Source organism: Muntiacus reevesi, chromosome 2, assembly GCF_963930625.1.
Source record: "Muntiacus reevesi chromosome 2, mMunRee1.1, whole genome shotgun sequence".
Taxonomy (NCBI): domain Eukaryota; kingdom Metazoa; phylum Chordata; class Mammalia; order Artiodactyla; family Cervidae; genus Muntiacus; species Muntiacus reevesi.
The window spans coordinates 49,877,979-49,899,765 of NC_089250.1; the positions used below are offsets into that span (position 1 = coordinate 49,877,979).

General features: G+C 38.2%; 1 protein-coding gene across 1 annotated transcript in view; it reads left to right on the plus strand.

The window, feature by feature from the left end:
- Positions 1-21,787, plus strand: part of RNF24 (ring finger protein 24) — a 117,151-nt gene that overhangs the window by 74,798 nt on the left and 20,566 nt on the right. Inside the window, exons 3-4 of the mRNA XM_065921488.1 lie at positions 13,923-13,965; positions 16,084-16,125. Of these exons, the coding sequence (XP_065777560.1) occupies positions 13,923-13,965; positions 16,084-16,125 (85 nt within the window). The remainder of the gene's footprint in view (positions 1-13,922; positions 13,966-16,083; positions 16,126-21,787) is intronic.

The following is a 21,787-nucleotide window of genomic DNA, read 5'->3' on the forward strand; positions in this document are numbered from 1 at the left end:
GGAGACAGAAAAGGACAAGGAAGCCTGCTGTGCTGCAGTCCATGGGGTGCAGAGAGTTGGACAAAATTGAGCAACTGAAAAATAACAGTTCATTTATAACTGCCGGGGGCCCCAAATAGCCAAAACATATAAATATATATTGAAAAAGAAAAAAGGCAGGAAGACTCATACTTCCCAATTTCAAAACTACTTTAAGCTACAGTAATCAAATGCGGTACCAGCATAAGAATGAACATAAAAATCAATAAAATAGAATTGAGAGTCCTGAAGTAAATCCAAACATCAATGATGAATTGATGTTTTGGTATTTTTTTGCGGGGGGGGGTGGCTGTCCATATAGATTTTTTTTTAATTGTAGTATAGTTGATTTAAAATGCTGTATTAATTTCTGCTGTACAGCAAAATGACTCAGTTATACATATTTTTTAAATATTTATTTATTTGGCTGTGCCAGGTCTTAGTTGTACAGCATGCAAGATCTAGTTCCCCTGACCAGGGATTGAACCTGGGACCCCTGCATTGGGAGCATAGAGTCTTAGACACTGGACCACCAGAAAAGTCCCAATATATACATTTTTTTTCCACTATTTGTTTATCACAGGATATTGAGTATAGTTCCCTGTGCTACACAGTGGGACCCTGTTGTTTATCCATGTTGCTGTTGTTGTGCTCAGTTTCTCAGCTGTGTCTGACTCTGCGACCCTGTGAACTGTAGCCTGCCAGGCTCCTCTGTCCATGGACTTTTCCAGGCAAGAGTACTAGAGTAGGTTGCCATTTCCTACTCCAGGGAATCTTCCCAACTCAAGGATCAAACCTGTGTCTCTTGTGCCTACTGCATTGACAGGTGGATTCTTTCCCACTCCACCTCCTATACTATGTATAATAGTTGGCATCTGCTAATTGCTATCTGATTTACTATCATACTTTGTATGATAATCTCTGGGCTCATCCAAATGGCATTATTTCATTCTTTTTTTTTTTTTAATTTATTTAACTGGAGGCTAATTACTTTACAATATTGTAGTGGATTTTGCCATACATTGACATGAATCAGCATGGGTGTACATATATTCCCCATCCTGAACCCCCCTCCCAATTCCCTCCCCATCCCATCCCTCAGGGTCATCCCAGTGCACCAGCCCTGAGCACCTTGTCTCATGCATCAAATCTGGACTGGCGATCTGTTTCACATATGATAATATACATGTTTCAATGCTAGTCTCTCAAATCATCCCACCCTTGCCTTCTCCCACAGAGTCCAAGAGACTGTTCTATACATCTGTGTCTCTGTTGCTGTCTCGCATATAGGGTCATCGTTACCATCTTTCTAGATTCCATATATATGCATTAGTATACTGTATTGGTGTTTTTCGTTCTGACTTACTTCACTCATATAATAGGCTCCAGTTTCATCCACCTCATTAGAACTGATTCAAATGTATTCTTTTTAATGGCTGAGTAATATTCCATTGTGTATATGTACCACAGCTTTCTTATCCATTCATCTGCCGATGGACATCTAGGTTGCTTCCATGTCCTGGCTATTATAAACAGTGCTATTTCCTTCTTTTTTAATGGCTGAGAAATATTCCATCGTATATATGTGTCACATCTTTATCCATTCATCTGGCTGATGGACACTGAGGTTGTTTCCATGTCTTGGCTATTGTAAATAATGCTACTTTGAACACAGGGATGCATGGATCTTTTCAAATTATAGTTTAGTCTGGGTGTATCCCAGAAGTGGGACTGCTGGGTCATATGGTAGCTCTATTTTTAGTTTTTCAATAAATCTCCATACTGTTCTCCATAGTGGCTGCACCAATTTATATTGAACCAACCGTGTAGGAGGGTTCCCTTTTCTCCACACCCTCTCTAGCATGTATTGTTTGCAGACTTTTTGATGATGGCCATTCTGACAGGTGTGAGTTTTGGTTTGCATTTCTCTGATAATTAGTGATGTTGAACATCTTTTCATGTGCTTTTTGGCCATCTGTGTGTCTTCTTTGGAGAATGTCTATTTAGATCTTCTGCCCATTTTAAGTGTCATGGGTAATTTGATAGAGATCACATTAAATCTGTAGATTGCTTTGGGTAGTATGGTATGGCCAGTTGATTTTTGATAAGGGTGCCAGGCCCCTTCAGTGGTAAAAGAATAGTGTCTTCAACAAATCATCTTCAATAAATGGTGGACCAACGAATAATACATGCAAAAGAATACATTTGAACCCTTGTCTCATTTCCTATATAAAAATTAACTCAAAAAATAGATCAGCAACCTAAGTATGAGCTAAAACTATCAAACTCTTGTGAGAGGGACTTCCCTGGTGGTCCAGTGGCTAAGAATCTGCCTTTCAACGCAGTGTTCGCTGGTTTGATCCCTAGTCAGGTAACTAAGATCCCGCAGGCCAAGGGGCAACTAAACCCTAGTATTGCAACTAGAGAGCCTGTGTCCTGCAACTGCTGAGCCCATGTGCTACAACTACTGAGCCCACGTGCTTTCGAGCCCATGCTTCACAATAAGAGATGCCCACATGCAACAACTTGAAAAGCCTGCAAACTGCAACAAGAAGCCCTTCCACAGCAACTAGAGAAAGCCCACACACTGCAATGAATTACCAAGCTGTTTTGGTAATACCCAGCACAGCCAAAATTTTTAAATTAATTAATTAATTAAAAAAATAAAACTCTTGGGAGAAAGCAAGGGTAAATCTTCATGACTTCAGATTGGCAATGGTGTCTTAGATTTGACAAAACATTCTAGCATCCCTACAGTGGAGGCTTCTAATGGATCCTGTTATTTCTTCCCTAAATATTTACCTTTCACGTTTATTACAAATGCACACCCACGCCTATCCTGAGTCCTAATGTCAGCTAAATGGACCCTGAATTAATAGTCAGCCTTTTAGACTTTCTCATCTTGGTGACCATGTTTTGTCAGAGCTCACCACCATGACCCATCCATCTTGGGTGTCCATACATGGCATGGCTCATAGTTTCATTGAGTTAGACAAGGCTGTGGTCCATGTGATCAGATTGGTTAGTTTTCTGTGACTGTGATTTTCATTCTGTCTGCCCTCTGATGGAGAAGGATAAGAGGGTTATGAAAGCTTCCTTATGAAAGAAACTGACTGAGGGGGAAACTGGGTCTTGTTTTTATGGGCAGGGCCATGCTCAGTAAGTCTTTAATCCAATTTTCTATTGATGGGTAGGGCTGTGTCCCCTCCCTTTTGTTTAACCTGAGGCCAAACTATGATGGGGGTAATGAAGATAATGGCTATAGACCAAATAACTATGCCAAAGCCTTTGGATCACAACAAACTGGAAAATTTTGAAAGAGATGGGAATACCAGACCACCTGACCTGCCTCCTGAGAATCTGTATGAAGGTCAAGAAGCAACAGTTAGAACTGGACATGGAACAACAGACTGGTTCCAAATAGGGAAAGGAGTACGTCAAGGCTGTATATTGTCAACCTGCTTATTTATCTAATATGCAGAGTACATCATGAGAAATGCTGGGCTGGATGAAGCACAAACTGGAATCAAGATTGCTGGGAGAAATATCAATAACCTCAGATGTGCAGATGACACCACCCTTATAGCAGAAAGTGAAGAAGAACTAAAGAGCCTCTTGATGAAAGTGGAAAAGGAGAGTGAAAAAGTTGGCTTGAAGCTCAGCATTCAAAAAACTAAGATCATGGCATCTGGTTCCATCACTTCATGGTAAATAGATGGGGAAACAATGGAAATAGTGACAGACTTTATTTTGGGGGCTTGAAAATCACTACAGATGGTGACTGCAGCCATGAAATTAAAAGATACTTGCTCCTTGGAAGAAAAGTTATGACCAACCTAGACAGCATATTGAAAAGCAGAGATATTACTTTGCCAACAAAGGTCCATCTAGTCAAAGCTATGGTTTTTCCAGAAGTCATGTATGGATTTGAGAGTTGGACTGTAAAGAAGACTGAGTGCTGAAGAATTGATGCTTTTGAACTGTGGTGTCGGAGAAGACTCTTGAGAGTCCCTTGGACTGCAAGGAGATCCAACCAGTACATCCTAAAGGAAATCAGTCCTGAATATTCATTGGAAGGACTGATGCTGAAGCTGAAACTCCAATACTTTGGCCACCTGATGGGAAGAACTGACTCATTTGAAAAGACCCTGATGCTGGGAAGGATTGAAGGCAGGAGGAGAAGGGGATGACAGAGGATGAGATGGTTGGATGGCATCACTGACTTGATGGACATGAGTTTGAGTAGCTCCAGGAGTTGGTGATGGACAGGGAAGCCCAGTGTGCTGCAGTCCATGGTGTCGCGAAGAGTCAGACACGACTGAGCTACTGAACTGAACCTTGGTGACTACTTTTGATTGAGGTTCCCAGGGGTAATGACTGTATTACTGGTGTTATTTTACATTTAGTGTAGCATAGTACTATTATTATGCATATTTAATGTTGATTGTTCTATCAAAAATCTACTGTGGTGTCAGACATGAGGAAGACTTATTCTGATGTGTAACCTTAATTTTTGGTAAAACAGTTTAAACTAAGGAAGAATATTACCTACTTAGGCTTTCAAAATGCATTATAAAATTTTTTTTAACATATTCTCCTTGATTTTAGAAAATAAAGAAAAATAAGATTTTTCTTAACAGCAAGAAGACAACTGAATTTAAAAATAAGTAAAAGGAATTTCCCTGATGATCCAGTGGTTAAGAATCCACCTTGCAATGCAAGGAACACCAGTTCAACCCCTGGTCCAAGAAGATCCCACATGCTGCAGGGCAACTAAAGCCCATGCGCCACAAATACTGAGCCCAAATACCACAACTACTGAAACCTGTGTGGCCTAGAGCCCATGCTCCCCAACAAGAGAAGCCACCACAACCCAGCACAGCCTAAATAAATAAGTATTAAAAAAAAAATAGGTGAAGGGCTTAAATAGCCATTTCTCTAAAGAAGATATATAGATGGTCAACAAGCACATGAAAAGATGTTCAACAGCATTGGTCATTAAGGAAATGTAAGTTAAAACCACAACAAAATTCACAACAGGTAGGATGCTATAGTCAAAAATATGGAAAATTATAAGTGTTGGTAAGGATATGGAGAAATAGGAACCCTCATACATTGCTGGTGGGAAAATAAAATGGTATAGTCACTGTGGAAAAACGAGTTCATCAGCTCTTTGAAAGTTAAACATAGAATTACCATAAGACCCAGAAATTTCACTCCTAGGTATATACCCAAGACAAATGAAGAAGTATGCCCACAAGGATGTTTGTATACTATGTTTATAGCATTATTCATGAGAGCCAAAAGGTGTAAACAACCCAAATGCTCATCAGCAGATAAATGGGTAATCAAATTGTGGCATACACATACAGTGAAATATTATTCAGCCATAAAAAAGTAACAGTGTAGTGATGCTTGCTACAACTAGAAAGAGGCTTGAAAACATGCTAAATGAAAAGCCAGATACAGAAAGGTCATATGTTATATGATTTATTTTATGTAATGTATCTATAATGGACAAATCCATAGAGACAGAAAGCAGGGAAGATGGGATGGGGACCAACTACTTAATAAGTACCACATATTTTTGATGAATAAATGTGTGTGTGTGTGTTTTAAAGATTTATTTATTTCTTTTATTTTTGGCTATGATGGGTCTTTGTTGCTGCACTCAGGCTTTCTCTAGTTGTGGCACATCGGGGCTACTCTTCATTGCAGTGTGCTGGCTTCTCATTACAGTGGCTTCTCTTATTGTGGAGCACGGGCTCTAGACACACAGGCTTCAGTGGTTGCAGTGTGGGAGCTCAGTAGTTGCGGCTTTCTGGCTTAGTTCCTCCACAGCCTGACTCTTCCTGAACCAGGGATTGAACTGGTGTCCCTTGCATTGCAAAGCATATTCTTAACTACTGGACCACCAGGGAAGCCCAAAAAAGTTTTGAAATTAAAGTGAACTAGTGGTTTCACAATGTTGTGACTATAATAAGTACTACTGGATTATACACTTTAAGATGGTTAATTGTATGTTATATGAATATAAGTTAAAAAAAATGATAGTATTTTTAACTGAGTCAAGAAGAAATATAAAGTATTAATAACTATATATCTAATAAGAAAAGCATTCCCACAAGGAAACTGCAAGCCAGGTAGCTTCACCAGTGAATTTCTCCAAATATTTAAGGAAAAAATACTACTCTTATATGACTTTTCCAGAGAAGAGAAGTAGAAGAAATATTTCTTAACTCAAATAATGAGGTCAGATAATTTTGATTCCAAAGCCTGACAAGGACATTATAAGAATGAAAATTATAGACTAATCTCTGTCATGAACAAAATATTAGTAAATCAAATTCAGGGGTGTGCAAACAGGTGGTACATCACAACCAAATGGAGTTTTGTTCCAGGAATGAAGGTTGTTTTAACATCTGAAAATCTGTCAATACAGTGTACCACATTAACAGTAAAAAGGAAAAGTATGATGGGGGAAAAAAGCACTTGACAAAAATTAACACATATTCGGAGAAGGCAATGGCACCCCACTCCAATACTCTTGCCTAGAAAATCCCATGGACGGGGGAACCTGGTGGGCTGTTCAAGAGTCGGACACGACTGAGCAACTTCACTTTCATTTTTCACTTTCATGCATTGGAGAAGGAAATGGCAACCCACTCCAGTATTCTTGCCTGGAGAATCCCAGGGACGGAAGAGCCTGGTGGGCTGCCGTCTATGGGGTCGCACAGAGTCGGACACGACAGAAGTGACTTAGCAGCAGCAGCAGCAGCAATACATATTCATGATTTTTTTTAAATCTAAAACTAGGATACAGGGAACTTTGTTTACTTGAATAAAGATATCTACAAAAACATCTAGAGAAAACATTGTATTTAATAGTAACTATTGATAAGGACATTCACTGTCACCACTTTTATTTAATATTGTACTCAAGGTCCTAGCCAGTGCAGGGGGAAGAAAAGTAAAATAAAGAATAAAGAGCATAATCTGTGAAGGTTAAGCTTTTACTATTTGCAGACAAAATAATTGTATATTTTTAAATCCAAAAACTTCTGCAGATAAGCTGTTTAGAATTAATAAGTGAACTTTGCAAGTCACTAAATACAGGATCAATGTACAAAAATTGAATTTTTTTCTATATAGTAGTGACAAAGAATTAGAATTTAAAAAATTTTAAATACCATTTACAGTAAATCAAAAATTATCAGATACCTAGGAATAAATTTAGTGAAGGATATGTAAGTGTTATACATAGAAATGTGTACAGAGAAGGAAGACCTAATAAATGAGAGTGTGCCGTATTCATAGGTTGGAAATTCAGTCTTCCAAAGATGTCAGTTCTTCTCCCTAATTAATCTAAAAATTAAACACAATCTCATTCAAAATCCCAACAGGTTTTTTGTGGAAATTGATGAGCTCATGAAATTTATATGAAAATGCAAAGGCCCAAAAATAACCAAAATAGTTAAGAACAAAGCTTAAGGACTTACACTCAGTTCAGTCACTCAGTCGTGTCCGACTCTTTGCAACTCCATGAATCGCAGCACGATAGACCTCCCTGTCCATCCCCAACTCCTAGAGTTTACTCAAACTCATGCCCATCGAGTCAGCGATGCCACCCAGCCATCTCATCCTCTGTTGTCGCCTTCTCCTCCTGCCCCCAATCCCTCCCAGCATCAGGGTCTTTTCCAATGAGTCAACTCTTCGCAAGAGGTGGCCAAAGTACTGGAGTTTCAGCTTCAGCATCAGTCCTTCCATTGAACACCCAGGACTGATCTCCTTTAGGATGGACTGGTTGGATCTCCTTGCAGTCCAAGGGACTCTCAAGAGTCTTCTCCAACACCACAGTTCAAAAGGATCAATTTTTTGGCGCTCAGCTTTCTTCACAGTCCAACTCTCACATGCATACATGACCACTGGAAAAACCATAGCCTTGACTAGATGGACCTTTGTTGGCAAAGTAATGTCTCTGCTTTTTAATATGCTATCTAGGTTGTTCATAACTTTCCTTCTAAGGAGTAAGTGTCTTTTAATTTCATGGCTGCAGTCACCATCTGCAGTGATTTTGGAGCCCAAAAAAATAAAGTCTGACACTATTTCCACTGTCTCCCCATCTATTTCCCATGAGGTGATGGAACCAGTTGCCATGATCTTAGTTTTCTGAATGTTGAGCTTTATGCCAACTTTTTCACTCTCCTCTTTCACTTTCATCAAGAGGCTTTTTAGTTCCTCTTCACTTTCTGCGATTAGGGTTATTGATATTTCTCTACCAGACCCCAAAATTTGTTACAAAGGTCCAGTACTGAAAACAGAATGCTGTTCATCCAGCACCCAGATATTCTTTTTTTTTTTCTTCTTCTTTTTTTTTTTTTTTTATTAGTTGGAGGCTAATTACTTCACAACATTGCAGTGGGTTTTGTTATACATTGATATGAATCAGCCATAGAGTTACATGTATTCCCCATCCCGATCCCCCCTCCCACCTCCCTCTCACCCCGATTCCTCTGGGTCTTCCCAGTGCACCAGGCCCGAGCACTTGACTCATGCATCATCCCACCTGGGCTGGTGATCTGTTTCACCATAGATAATATACATGCTGTTCTTTCGAAACATCCCACCCTCACCTTCTCCCACAGAGTTCAAAAGTCTGTTCTGTACTTCTGTGTCTCTTTTTCTATTTTGCATATAGGGTTATCGTTACCATCTTTCTAAATTCCATATATATGTGTTAGTATGCTGTAATATTCTTTATCTTTCTGGCTTACTTCACTCTGTATAATGGGCTCCAGTTTCATCCATCTCATTAGAACTGATTCAAATGAATTCTTTTTAACGGCTGAGTAATATTCCATGGTGTATATGTACCACAGCTTCCTTATTCATTCATCTGCTGATGGACATCTAGGTTGCTTCCATGTCCTGACTATTATAAACAGTGCTGTAATGAACATTGGGGTGCACGTGTCTCTTTCAGATCTGGTTTCCTTGGTGTGTATGCCCAGGAGTGGGATTGCTGGGTCATATGGCAGTTCTATTTCCAGTTTTTTAAGTAATCTCCACACTGTTTTCCATAGTGGCTGTACTAGTTTGCATTCCCACCAACAGTGTAAGAGGGTTCCCTTTTCTCCACACCCTCTCCAGCATTTATTGCTTGTAGACTTTTGGATAGCAGCCATCCTGACTGGCATGTAATGGTACCTCATTGTGGTTTTGATTTGCATTTCTCTGATAATGAGTGATGTTGAGCATCTTTTCATGTGTTTGTTAGCCATCTGTATGTCTTCTTTGGAGAAATGTCTGTTTAGTTCTTTGGCCCATTTTTTGATTGGGTCATTTATTTTTCTGGAATTGAGCTTCAGGAGTTGCTTGTATATTTTTGAGATTAATCCTTTGTCTGTTTCTTCATTTGCTATTATTTTCTCCCAATCTGAGGGCTGTCTTTTCACCTTGCTTATAGTTTTCTCTGTAGTGCAACTTCTTTTAAGTTTCATTAGGTCCCATTTGTTTAGTTTTGCTTTTACTTCCAATCCAGATATTCTGTAGTAAAAGGAATCAAGGCTCTTTGAGAGAAGTCATTAACTCCACAACTGAGCATGGAAAGTAAAAGATGAGCTTGTAACATGTTTTGGTGCCAGTGAGCTAGAAAATGCATGGAAAAGGATGAGGGCATGTTGAAAGGCCACAAGAGTCAATCTGAAGGAGGGCCTAAAAGCCTAAGTCTATTCTGAACAACAAAATAATGATCATATTAAATTAACACAAATATCCATGAGTCCATGCTGATATAAGCAAATGAGGGAGAAGGGGCATCTTTTCCTTACAGAATAATCCCAGTTAATGTACAAGGAATTAGGAAACCATGAAACCACCACTAGGCAAACAGTACAGAATTGTTGCAAGTAGGATGTCTTGATGGTAAAATCAGTGGGCAAAAGCTTGAGAAAAAAATAAATTTTCATAATTTCAACACCTCTCCCCCAACTCATATTGATATCTGCAACAGGTATCAATCAGTTGCAAAGGGGAAAATAATAATTTTACAATGGGGAGACCCAGTAGACACTGCTATAACCAAGTGATCATGTTTGATACATCAGAATCCTGAAAAGCAAGGAAAAACTAAGGAACTGTCACAGATTAGTAAAAGCTAAGGAGATGTAACTAAAGGCAAACTGGGATCCTGAATCGGATCACAAGATAGGAAGAAAATATTAGTGAAAAAACTGGTGAAATTCAAATAAAATCTGTTTGGTTAATACTATATGAGTATTAATATCAAAATATCAGTGTTAATTTCCTGCTTTTGATCATTGTACTACGGTTGTGTAAGATGTGAATATTGGAAAACTAGGGAGAGACATATATGTGAACTCTGATATTTTTTGAAGCTATCCTGTAAGTCCAAGATTATTAAAAAAAAAAATGGCATGGTATTGACACAAGGTGCATTAGTTTCCCAGGGTTGCTGTAACAAAGAACCACAAGCTAGATGGCTTAAAACAACAGAAATTTATTAATCTCTCACAGTTGTAAAGGCTAGGAGTTCAAAATTAAGGTACTGGCAGGGCCATGCTACCTCTGAAGGCTATCTGGGGAGGATCTTTCCTTGCCTCTTAGTTCCTGGTGGTTATCAGCAATCCTTGATGTTTTTTGACTGGTAGGTACATCACTTCAGTTTCTGCCTTTGTCTTCACCTGGTCTTCTTCCCTGTGTCTCTGTATGTCCTCACATCTTCTTCTAAGAACAACAGTCATATTGGATTTATGGTCCACCCTCATCATAATATGACCTCATTTTAACTAATACATAGTCTGCAAAAATTATATTTCCAATTAAGGTTACATTCTGAAGTAGCAGTTTGATATTAATTTTGAGGAGGCTCTGTTCAATGTAGTACACAAGAATAGGCAAATAAACCAATGGGACAGAACAGAAACTCTAGAAACAGAACCACATACTGGTCTGACTTAACAGCAGATATATCATTGCAACACAGTGGGGAAGGATCTTTTCAATAAATGAGTCAAATGAAAATCTGCCTGTGGGTATAAAAAGAATCTTGACCTCTACTTCATGTCATACATACAAATTTAAGATGTATCATAAACCTAAATGTGATAGGTAAAATAAATTATTTTCACAGTACACATACGAGATTATCTTCATGATCTGGAGGTTGACAAAGATTTCTTTAACTGCACACAAAAAGAACTGACGTTATTGGAAAGAGGTGATAAACAGGGAAGAGTTGATAAACTGGCGCATGTGTGCTCAGTCATTGTCCAGCTGTTTGTGACCACATGGACTATAGCCTGCCAGGCTCCTCTGTCCATGGAATTATCCAGGCAATAATACTGGAGTGGGTTGCTATTTCCCCCTCCAGGTGATCTTCCTGACTCAGGAATCGAACCTGAGTCTCCTCCATCAGCAGACAGATTCTTTACCACTGAGCCACCTGGGAAACCCAACTGGGCTTAATTTAAAAGCTGTTGTTCATCAAAAGATAACATTAAAAGAATGAAAAAAACCATAGAGTAGGAGAAAATAATTGCAGTACCCAACAGAGGACTTGCATCTAAAATATTTAAAGAACTTCTACAAATCAATAAGGAAAAGACAGTCAACTCATTTTCTTAAATGGACAAAATACTTGAATAGGCATTTCATAAAAGAATATATCCAGGAAGCTCTCACCTTCTGAGATGGCCCACACTGTCTGTGGAGTGTGTTTCTCTCTAAATAAACCCACTTCTTACTTTGTCTCTCACTGAAGTCTTTCTGCAATGAGACTTGAAAGTCTTTCTGCAGTCAAGAGGCAGAGCTTCATTACATCCAGAGACCAGGTGTGATCTTGAAACCAGGCAGGGCCCTATGGGGCTCTCAAGGATGGAGGCCTTTCTGTCTCCCATTTCTTTTTTTAATTTATTTATTTTTTGGTTGAAGGATAACTGCTTTACAGAATTTTGTTGTCTGTCAAACATCAATATGAATCAACCATAAGTATACATATGTCCCCTCCCTGTCTCCCATTTCTTGTAGGCAAGACTTCAGTCTCCCATGACCTTCCCTGAGTTCCAAAGGGTGGATTAAAACAGTTGCTAATCAAAGGAGGAGCAGCAGCCAAGAAACCAGTGAGGCAAGATTAAAGGGACCAGAGAAGCCCATCAAGATTAGGAGACCTGTCACCTGAGATGAGATTAAGCGAAAGTCTCTCATGTCTGACTCTGTGACTCCATGGACTATACTGTCCATGGAATTCTCCATGCCAGAATACTGGAGTGGGTAACTGTTCCCTTCTCCAGGGGATCTTCCCAACCCAGGGATAGAACTCAGGTCTCCCACATTACAGGCGGATTCTTTACCAGCTGAGCCACCAGGGAAGCCCAAGAATACTAGAGTGGGTAGCCTATCCCTTCTCCAGCAGATCTTCCTGACCCAGGAATCAAACCCAGGTCTCCTGCATTGCAGGATTCTTGAGATTAAAGGGATACAAACCCTGCTCACACCCTAATCTTGTCAGATCCCACCTTTGAGCCCTTATAAAAAGCCTCAAGTTCTCTGGGGTTGAGGCACATAGTTTTACTAGGCAGAAACCTGTCCTGTCTCCCTTTGCCTGACAAAACAATAAAGCTATCCTTTTCTGCTTCACTGCCCCGCCTCAAAAAGAAGTATCCAATCAGGCAATAGGCATATGAAAAGGTACTAAACATCATTTGGGAAATGCAAAATTAAAACCAAAATGAGAGGGTACTTCTCTGGCAGGCGAGTGATTAGGACTTCACCTTCTAATGTAGGGGATGTGAGTTCAATCCCTGGTCAGGCACTTAAGATCCCACATGCCTTGTAGCCAAAAAACCAAAACATAAAACAGAAGCAGTATTCTAACAAATTCAATTAAGACCTTTTCTTTAAAAGTCCACATCAAAAAAAGAAAAAGAAAACCAAAATGATATACCACTGAACACTCACCAGATTGGCCAAAAAGTTTTAAACTGACCTTACCAAACTGTGGCAAAGATGTGGAACAACTAGAACTTTCATGTATACTACCTACCCATAGGAGTAAAATTTGTACAAGCACTTTGGAGCAGCAGTTCTACTCCTAGGTATATACTCAACAGAAATGAATCTATGTGTCCACTAAAAGACACACAGAAGAATTTGTAACAGCTTTATTTGTAACAGCCCCAAAATGAAAGAAACCTAAATATTTGTCAACAGTGAAATGGATAGTTTCATATTTATTCATAAAATGGAACACTATGTCAGTCAAAAATAACAATTACTGCAGCAACATAGATGCATTTCTCAAGTAATTGTTGATTGACAGAAGTCAACACAGAAGGGTATACACCAAATGATCCATTTATGTGAAGTTCAAAAACAATCATAGTTAATCTACAATGATAAAAATTAGGAGTTTTAGGGGTGAATATTGATTGGAAAGAGTCATTTCAGGGATGCTGGAAATGTTCTATGTACTGATCTGGGTGATAGTTATACTAGTGTGTATAATTATTTTTTTAATATTAGTATTCTTGAGGCTTTTGTTCATTGTTAGATGTATATTATACTTCAACTTTTAATTAAGAATAATGTATATATTAAATATTATATCATAAATAGAAAAAGAATTGAGGCTTCATTAAAATATTTGAGATTTTGTTTTAATGAGATTTCACTTAATCTTATATGTTTGGATAATGTTCTCTGGTTCACTGGTCACTTTCTCATAACATAGTAGTGGGTATGTCATTTGAGTGTATTCTAGAATAAAGATTCTAGATTTTAAACTATAAGTGATATAAATTAATACCAAAAATAGGAAGTTTAAAATTTTTTTCAAAGTCTTATATGGAAATCTCAACATTGCATTGCTCATTTCTGTCTTTTAGGCTAAGACATCAAGCACACAAAGAATTTTATGCCTACAAACAGGTGAGAGAGATTTACTTAAGACTGGCTTTGATCATGTTTTTCACCAAATAATGAGGGCTCAGATTTCCACGCATATTTTGAACTGAGACTGGATTTGCTTGTGTTCATTTTAGCATTTTGCTTGTCAGTTTGCAGTACAATACACTTCACTTTACGTATTCTTAAGTATTACTTGAAGTTATAGAAAGTTCAAATGATAAAATAATACAATTTAACAGGGAACTCTGGCGAACATTTTGCTAAAGGGAAATGCTGTAGCTTAAAATCCTAAAGTTACTATTATTCTAATGGAGTTCAGAGGGCTAGTAAATGAATATTTTACCTTCCTCCTTGTTAAAAGACATACTAGTTCCTTGGAGGTAACCAGTTGTTATTATACTGATTTCATCTCTTCCCCTTTTACTTTAAATATTAGTTCACATCATACCACTGAGAAGTCCAGATACTTCTGTCATTGTTGTTAATTCCTTGCCCTTAGTACTGTCCCTTTGCTGATTTGTTAAGGTAATAAATTTAGCTTTACTTGAAGGCCCATAAAATCTTTTTTTCTTCCATGTGTCATCCATTAACATTTTACCACTGACACCAAACAGTGGGCCTAGGTGTTCCTTAATTTTCTTTTGAAATTATTTTTGTCATCCTCAGTAGCTTGGGAGGCGGAAAGTAGCAGGGGCACAAACTTCAGTTTATTTGGGTCTTTAGTCTTGCTGATACTGATGTTACAGAACCATGTCATCATTTTAGAATTACATATCTTTTTGTCCATCTATTGTCTATGTTGCTTTGAAATCTGAGCTCATTGGTGAGTTCCTTAGATGTCCACACTGATATTCATAGGTAACCTCACTCTTCTCCATGTGTCCTGTGAGATTCATTTACAGAGATAAATGTCTTAGTTTTCTAATGGAATAAATCTGTTTGTCTCAGTTTTGTCTCAAATTGTTTTTTGAGAAACCTTTATACTGTTTTCCATAGTTGGTGGCTGCACCAACTTTCATTCCCACCAACAGCACAGGAGAATTCCCTTTTTTTCCACACCCTCTCCAGCATTTGTTATTTGTAGATTTCTTAATGCTGGCCATTCTGACTGGTGTGAGGTGGCACTCACTGTAGTTTTGATTTGCATTTCTCTGATAATTAGTAATATTGAGCATCTTTTCATGTGACTGTTGGCCATCTGTATGTCTTCTTTGGAGAAATGTTTATTTAGGTTTTCTGCCCATTTTTCAATTGGGTTGTTTTTGTTACTGAGTTATATGAGTTGTTTGTATATTTTGGAAATTAAGCCCTTTTCAGTCACATCATTTGTGACTATTTCAGTCAATTGTGACACATATTTTCTCCCAGTCTGTAGGTTATCTTTTCATTTTGTTTATGGTTTCTTTTGGGCTTCCCAGGTGACTCAGTGGTAAAGAATCTACCTACCAATGCAGGAGATGAAGGAGACATGGGTTTGACCCCTGGGGTGGGAAGATGCCCTGGAGGAGGAAATGGCAACTCACTCCAGTATTCTTAGGGGAGAATCCCATGGACAGAGGAACCTGTTGGGCTGCTGTCCATGGGGTGGCAGAGAGTCGGACACAATTGAGCACGCATGCATGCAGTCTCCATAAAGTTAGGTTAGGGACAGCACCTGGATGAATTTATAACTCTGGATAAAGCTAAAGTTTTCTGAGGATAGTGATATATAATAATAAGCAAAGATTCAAAAATTAAGGTTGACCTTACCTTTCATTCTTTTACAAATTACCAGTCAGTCTCATGAGTCAAAACTGTGTTTTACCAAATCATGAGGCAAGCAATCTCATTTACTTCCCCCCCCATATTAGCAATTACTCCAGATTGGCATGTATTAATGTTGTCTCCCAAAATTTAATCTGTTCTCAAAGAGATTTTAAAATTGCTTTTCAGAAGAATATTGCACCATTGCTCAAGTTAAAAGAATATTGCTGAAATGTTCTGTCTCAAACTGTAAAAGAGATTCTCCCCAATACTGAATATGAGGCAATATGAGCTATATACACAAGAATATAAAAGAAAAATATTTGTGAGTAAAATGAGACATATTTTAAATTACAAATAAAAACGGGCATAAAAGCATACTTTTTTGTCTTACAGGTTATATTAAAAGAAAAAGTAAAAGAACTGAATTTGCATGAGGTAAGTTGCCTATAAGTATTTTAATCTGTTCTTGAGTATATCTGGGGGCTTCCCAGGTGAAGAATCCACGTGCTAATACAGGAGACATGGAAGACTCATGTTCGATCCCTAGGTCCGGAAAATCACCTGGAGTAGGAAATAGCAACCCACTCCAGTATTCTTACCTGGAAAATTCCATAGACTGAGGAGCCTGGTGGGCTACAGTTCATGGGGTTGCAAAGAGTCAGACACAACTGAGCACACACACCACCACTGAGTATATTCTAATAGAAATGGTATATACTGTGGTATGCTTAAACGTCTTTATTTTCAGAAGCTGAAAAAAAAATTAGGCTTATTTTGATCAGCTTAATAGAATATTTGAGGATGAGGTCACATAAAAATCCATTTTGCAAAGACTTATAAGAGAGTAAAATAACTCATTTTTAATGGGGTTGTTGCCAACATAAGATTTCATAGCAGCAGGGATGCTGCTTGCTGTCCACACTATGTGAGTAGGAGACAGATCTAAACAAGTTCTTCTACTTAAGATGAATTTGCATTAATTTCACTCTTAAAAATGTTCCCAGAGTTTTTTCTTAGCAATGCCACAAAAGAGGCAGTGATTGCTTCAAGACACTAGGGATTTGGGGAGGTGAGACAAAAAGATGGAATGGGGAAGAACATACAAGGAGAGATAAGAACTCTTGCAGTTACCTAGTGATGAGGTTGTGGGGTTGGGATATTCACTATGTTGTTATGCTTTCTAAATTAAATACAAAAGTGTGTGTGTGTCCTGCTGTATACCTTAAAAAAATAATCTATAATAATTCTTGTTTATTTTATTCCTGTGTTACCTCTGATTATGAATGTTCAGAATTTTTATTTTTAGAGCCCTATCTCTTCCACCCTTACTGAGTTTTTTAATTGGTGTTTAAAGTAAGGACTTGAAAAGCTTCACATTATAATACCTATGTTTTATATAACCTAACTGTGGTGAAGCTACATTGCCAATCTCTTCAAAGAAGGTTAATTTGTAAAAGTATTTGAATAATAATAAAAACAGTAATTTATGTTATTGTTGAACACTTTGAAGTCATCTGCTGCTTTTTTGGGCTTCCGTGGTGGCTCACACAGTAAAAAGGAATCTGCCTACAATGCAAGAGACCTGGGTTCAATTCCTGGGTCAGGAAGATCACCTGGAGAAGGGAATGGCAACCCACCCCAGTATTCTTGCCTGGAGAATTTCATGGACAGAGGAGCCTGGCAGGCTACAGTCCATGGGGTTGCAAAGAGTTGGACACAACTGAGCAACTCACACACACACACACACACACACACACACACACACACACACACACACACTGCTTCTTTGCTCTTTCTGCATATATTTTATCAAAGAGTTGATATGGTACACCATCCTCATTGCATAGTGGTGAGTACCCCGCCTGACAGGCGGGAGGCCAGGATTCCCCATCGGGGAGGCAACACGCCCTTTGGGCTTCCCTCGTAGCTCAACTGGTAAAGAATCTGTACAGCATTTCAGACTTAATCATGGATTAAACTCAAGCATCAGTTACTATTTGATTTAAAAAATTTTCCCAAAACAGTAATAGAAAGTGATCCTCTTCTGTTTGGGGTCATTTTGATGACCATAATTGAAAAGATCAAATTCTAACATACATTAATGATATTGAATAACCATGTTTGTCAGAAATAGAAGTCTTCTTTATTGGTTTGACCTATTAGTTTAGAATCTTTATCCTGAATAAGTACATTGTGGTGCATCATTTTGTATCAGAATTGTTATCCCAGCTGCACCTATCAACTCCAGTTTCACTGTAACTAAGAAAACCTAACCTGGCTGTACAACTGTTTTCAGAGACCGATCATATATTTTTCACAGTTCATTTGGTTCTTTTTGGATGCATTTCTTTGTGTTGAAACTATTTTTTGTCAAACTTCTTTGTGTTGTTTGAATCTGTGGATACAGAGGAACTAAAGATACAAAGGAACCATGGATACAGAGGGCTGACTAGAAATTATATGGATTTTTCAACTGCATGGAGGGTCAGCACCCGTAGCCCCCTGTGTTATGTTCCAGGGTCAACTGTAAAAGTTACTGAATACATAAAACATATCAGACATTGTAATACACCATGGAGACACAAAGAAACATAACTAATCTCTGATTTTAAGACATTAACCAAAAAAAAAAAAAAAGACATTAACCATCTATTACAGAAGACTATAAATGAGAGTCACACAAGAGTGTACAGAAGGGTGCCATGTGTTATCTGAAGTAACAGTGAGAAGCTCTTGAGGGATTCACTGTTGCACAATTGCTTCTTCTTGGCTTTTGCTCCCCTAATGGAGCCTTCCTGGGACCTTGCAGACTCAGCTACCCAAACACCACCCACCCCTCCAACTTCTTAGACCACTCTACAGCTACAATTATTTATCACTTTTTGTTTACATTGTTCTACCAGTCTAGGAGTCGAGCAACACTCAGCATGTGAAACTAAGGAGATGATGTGTACATATTAAAATCATGAGAATATATTGCCCTTCTGTAAAGAAAAAATACCTTATTTTAAAACCCATAGTCTTCCTTGTTTATCTTTTCTTCCTCCATCTTTTAATAGAGACATAGATCCAGAGAAACAGATTTCTGAGAGAAAGCAATAGGACAGTCATATAAGTGGGATAATAAATTGCATCTAATGGAATCTTGGTATCAAGAGAAGCAGAAAGGTGCCCTGGAAGCTGTGACACACTGGGGCATGCAAGGTCTTGTGTTAAAGCAACTGTCAGCACTCAGGTCCAGGGGAATATAGGCCAGCTATTGCCAGATCTGAGCTTTGTTTTGTTTTAAGAAAAGCCCAAGAGCCTTGTCATTTGCCTTTAGTCTTTGATTTGTTCACCACAGTAGCCCCAGCTCTGGTTATGGTGAGTGGTTGCGTCTATTTCTGGATTCTGTTCTATTGATTTTTGTGCTTGTTTCCCTTCACCAGTACCACAGTTTCGATTACTGTACCTTTATAACAAGTCTTAAAATCAGGTGTATGATTCCTCCAACTTTATTTTTTTTTCCCAAAACTCTTTTAGCTGGTCTAGTTCCTTTGCTCTTTCATGTAAATTGTAGCAGCAACTTGTCTATAACTACACAGAGAGAGACAAAAACAATCCTGCTTTTTTTTTATTATTTGCATTAAATATGTAAATCAGTTAGGGGGAAATTGGCATCTTTACCATTTGAGTCTTCTAATCTGTAAACGCATTATGTGTATTTATATTTGAAGTAGTGTTTTTATAAACATATAGTTAAGTTTTTTAATCCACCCTGCCAATCTGTCTTTTAATTGATGTGCTTAGACTATTTATGTTTAATGTAATTATTGCTATGTTTGGACTTAGGTCAACTCTTTTATTATTTATCATCTGCTTTTCCTCCTCTTTTTTATTCCTTTGTTTCCCTTTCCTACCTTCTTTTGGGTCATTTAAACATTCATAAAATCATATTATGATTTTATCTTTTTATATAATTTTTTAGTGGTTGCTTAGGGATTACAAAATAAATACCTAGAATCAATTTTTTAGCACTTCAGTTGGAATGTAGAAATCTTCCCACCATATAGATCCCTTTACTTTTACCCCTATATATAGTAAGTATATAGCATCTATATACATTGGAAATCCCATCAGACAGTGTTATATTTTTTACTTTCAACCATTAGATATATTTTAAAGAATTCTGGAGGGGAAAAATAATTCATTATTCCAAGTTTCCTTCTTACTTAATTTTCCTTCTATCTGATGAATCTTGTTCAGCAATTCTTTTAGAATAGATCTGCTGGCTATGAATTCTATTACTTTGCTTTCAGCTGAGAATGTCTTTATTTCACCTTTATCCCTAGGTTGACATTTCTTTTCCTTCAGTGCTTTTAAAATGTTGTGCCACTTCCTTCTGACCTCTGTGGTGTCTGATGAGAAAAACGTAGTCATTCAAATCACTGGTCTCCTGTCAATAATATGTCATTTTTCTATGGCTACTTTCCATTTTTTTCTTTGCCTTTTGTTTTCAGCATTTAGATTATGATTTGTCTCAGCATGGATTTCTTTGGATTTTTCCTGTTTGGAGTTTACTCAGCTTCATAAATATGTAGATTTGTCTTTCACCAAGCTTTTTAGCTATTATTTCTTCAAATATGTTTTCTGTATTGTACTCTATCCTGCCACTCTCCCAGAGAAGGCCTCATCCACCTTCTGTGGCCATGTGGGCCAATCAGAACCTTAGGCCTATATCTACACAGTACAATACAGTGATAACAGACATCCATGTAGCTTCCAAATTTGAGCACATTTGGGTCCATCCCCTTTTCTGTTAGGGTGATATTGCAGAAAGGAAAGGAGAACCTACTCCTTCCTGCATCTCAGCAGCTGGGATCCTAGCTGCACAAGGACCAGGAAAACTCCTGGGTCAGGCAGAGAATAAAAGAGGAGTCATGTGGCAAACATGCTATGGCCTTACTCTACCCTCGTTTCCACAGGAAGAGACTCTAGGAGGGTAACCTCATGAAGTCACCCCTTGTGTAAAATGAAGTTAAAAACATCTTTTCCGGACTTCCCTGATGGTCCAGTGGTTAAGAATCTGCCTGCCAGATGAGTTCTTTACCACTAGCGCCACCTTTAATATCTATATACATATACATACACATATATATTAAAAACTGAATCACTTTGCTGTACACCTGAAACACTGCAAATCAACTATATTTCAATTTTAAAAATTAACATTAAGAAAAATTTTAGGGACTTCCATGATGGTCCAGTGGCTAAGACTCCATGCTCCCAATGCAGGGGGTTCAGTCCCTCTTGAGGGAACTAGATCCCACAGGTCACAATTAAGATCTGGTGCAAAAAAAAAAGACCTGGTGCAGCCAAATAATAAAATAAAATATTTTTTAATTAAAAAAAAAAAGAATCTGCTGTCAATGCAGGGGACACAGTTTGATCCCTGGTCCAGGAAGATCCCACATGCCACAGGGCAACTCAGCCCATGCAGCACCACTACTGAGCCCAAGTACCACAACCGCTGAAGCTAGAGCGCCTAGAGCCCATGCTCTACAACAAGAGAAGCCACCGCAATGAGAAGTCTGCACACCACAACTAGAGTAGCCCCCACTCACTGCAACTAGAGAAAGCCCCTGGGCAGCAACAAAGGTCCAGCACAGCCAAAAATAAATGAAATAAAAATTTTTTTAAAAAAAGCATCTTTTCCTTCTCACTTCCCCACAAGCCCACTCCTTTCCCTTTGGTCCAATGAGGAGGTGACTCTGTTGCTACAAGTTTTGCCACATCCCTTTCTTATGTGGGAGGAGATTTAAAACCCACTCATCTTTCTGAGATTACTGATCAATCTTATAAATCACATTACTGAAATTTATTTTTAGAACCCAACTGAGGTTTGTCTCAAGTTTACATTGTAAAAAATTATTAAAAAAAAAAAAAAAAAACCCAAAGCATGTATAGGGAACTGACAATATTCAGGACCCTAGAGACTGAGTGAGCAGAGTATAGTCCCTCCCTTACCTCAAAGAGCGCTGTTCTGACAGGAGAGAAAAGTCATAAGCCAGTGAGGCTAGGACAGTAACGGGCTGAGCACACGAATACATGAAGGCCA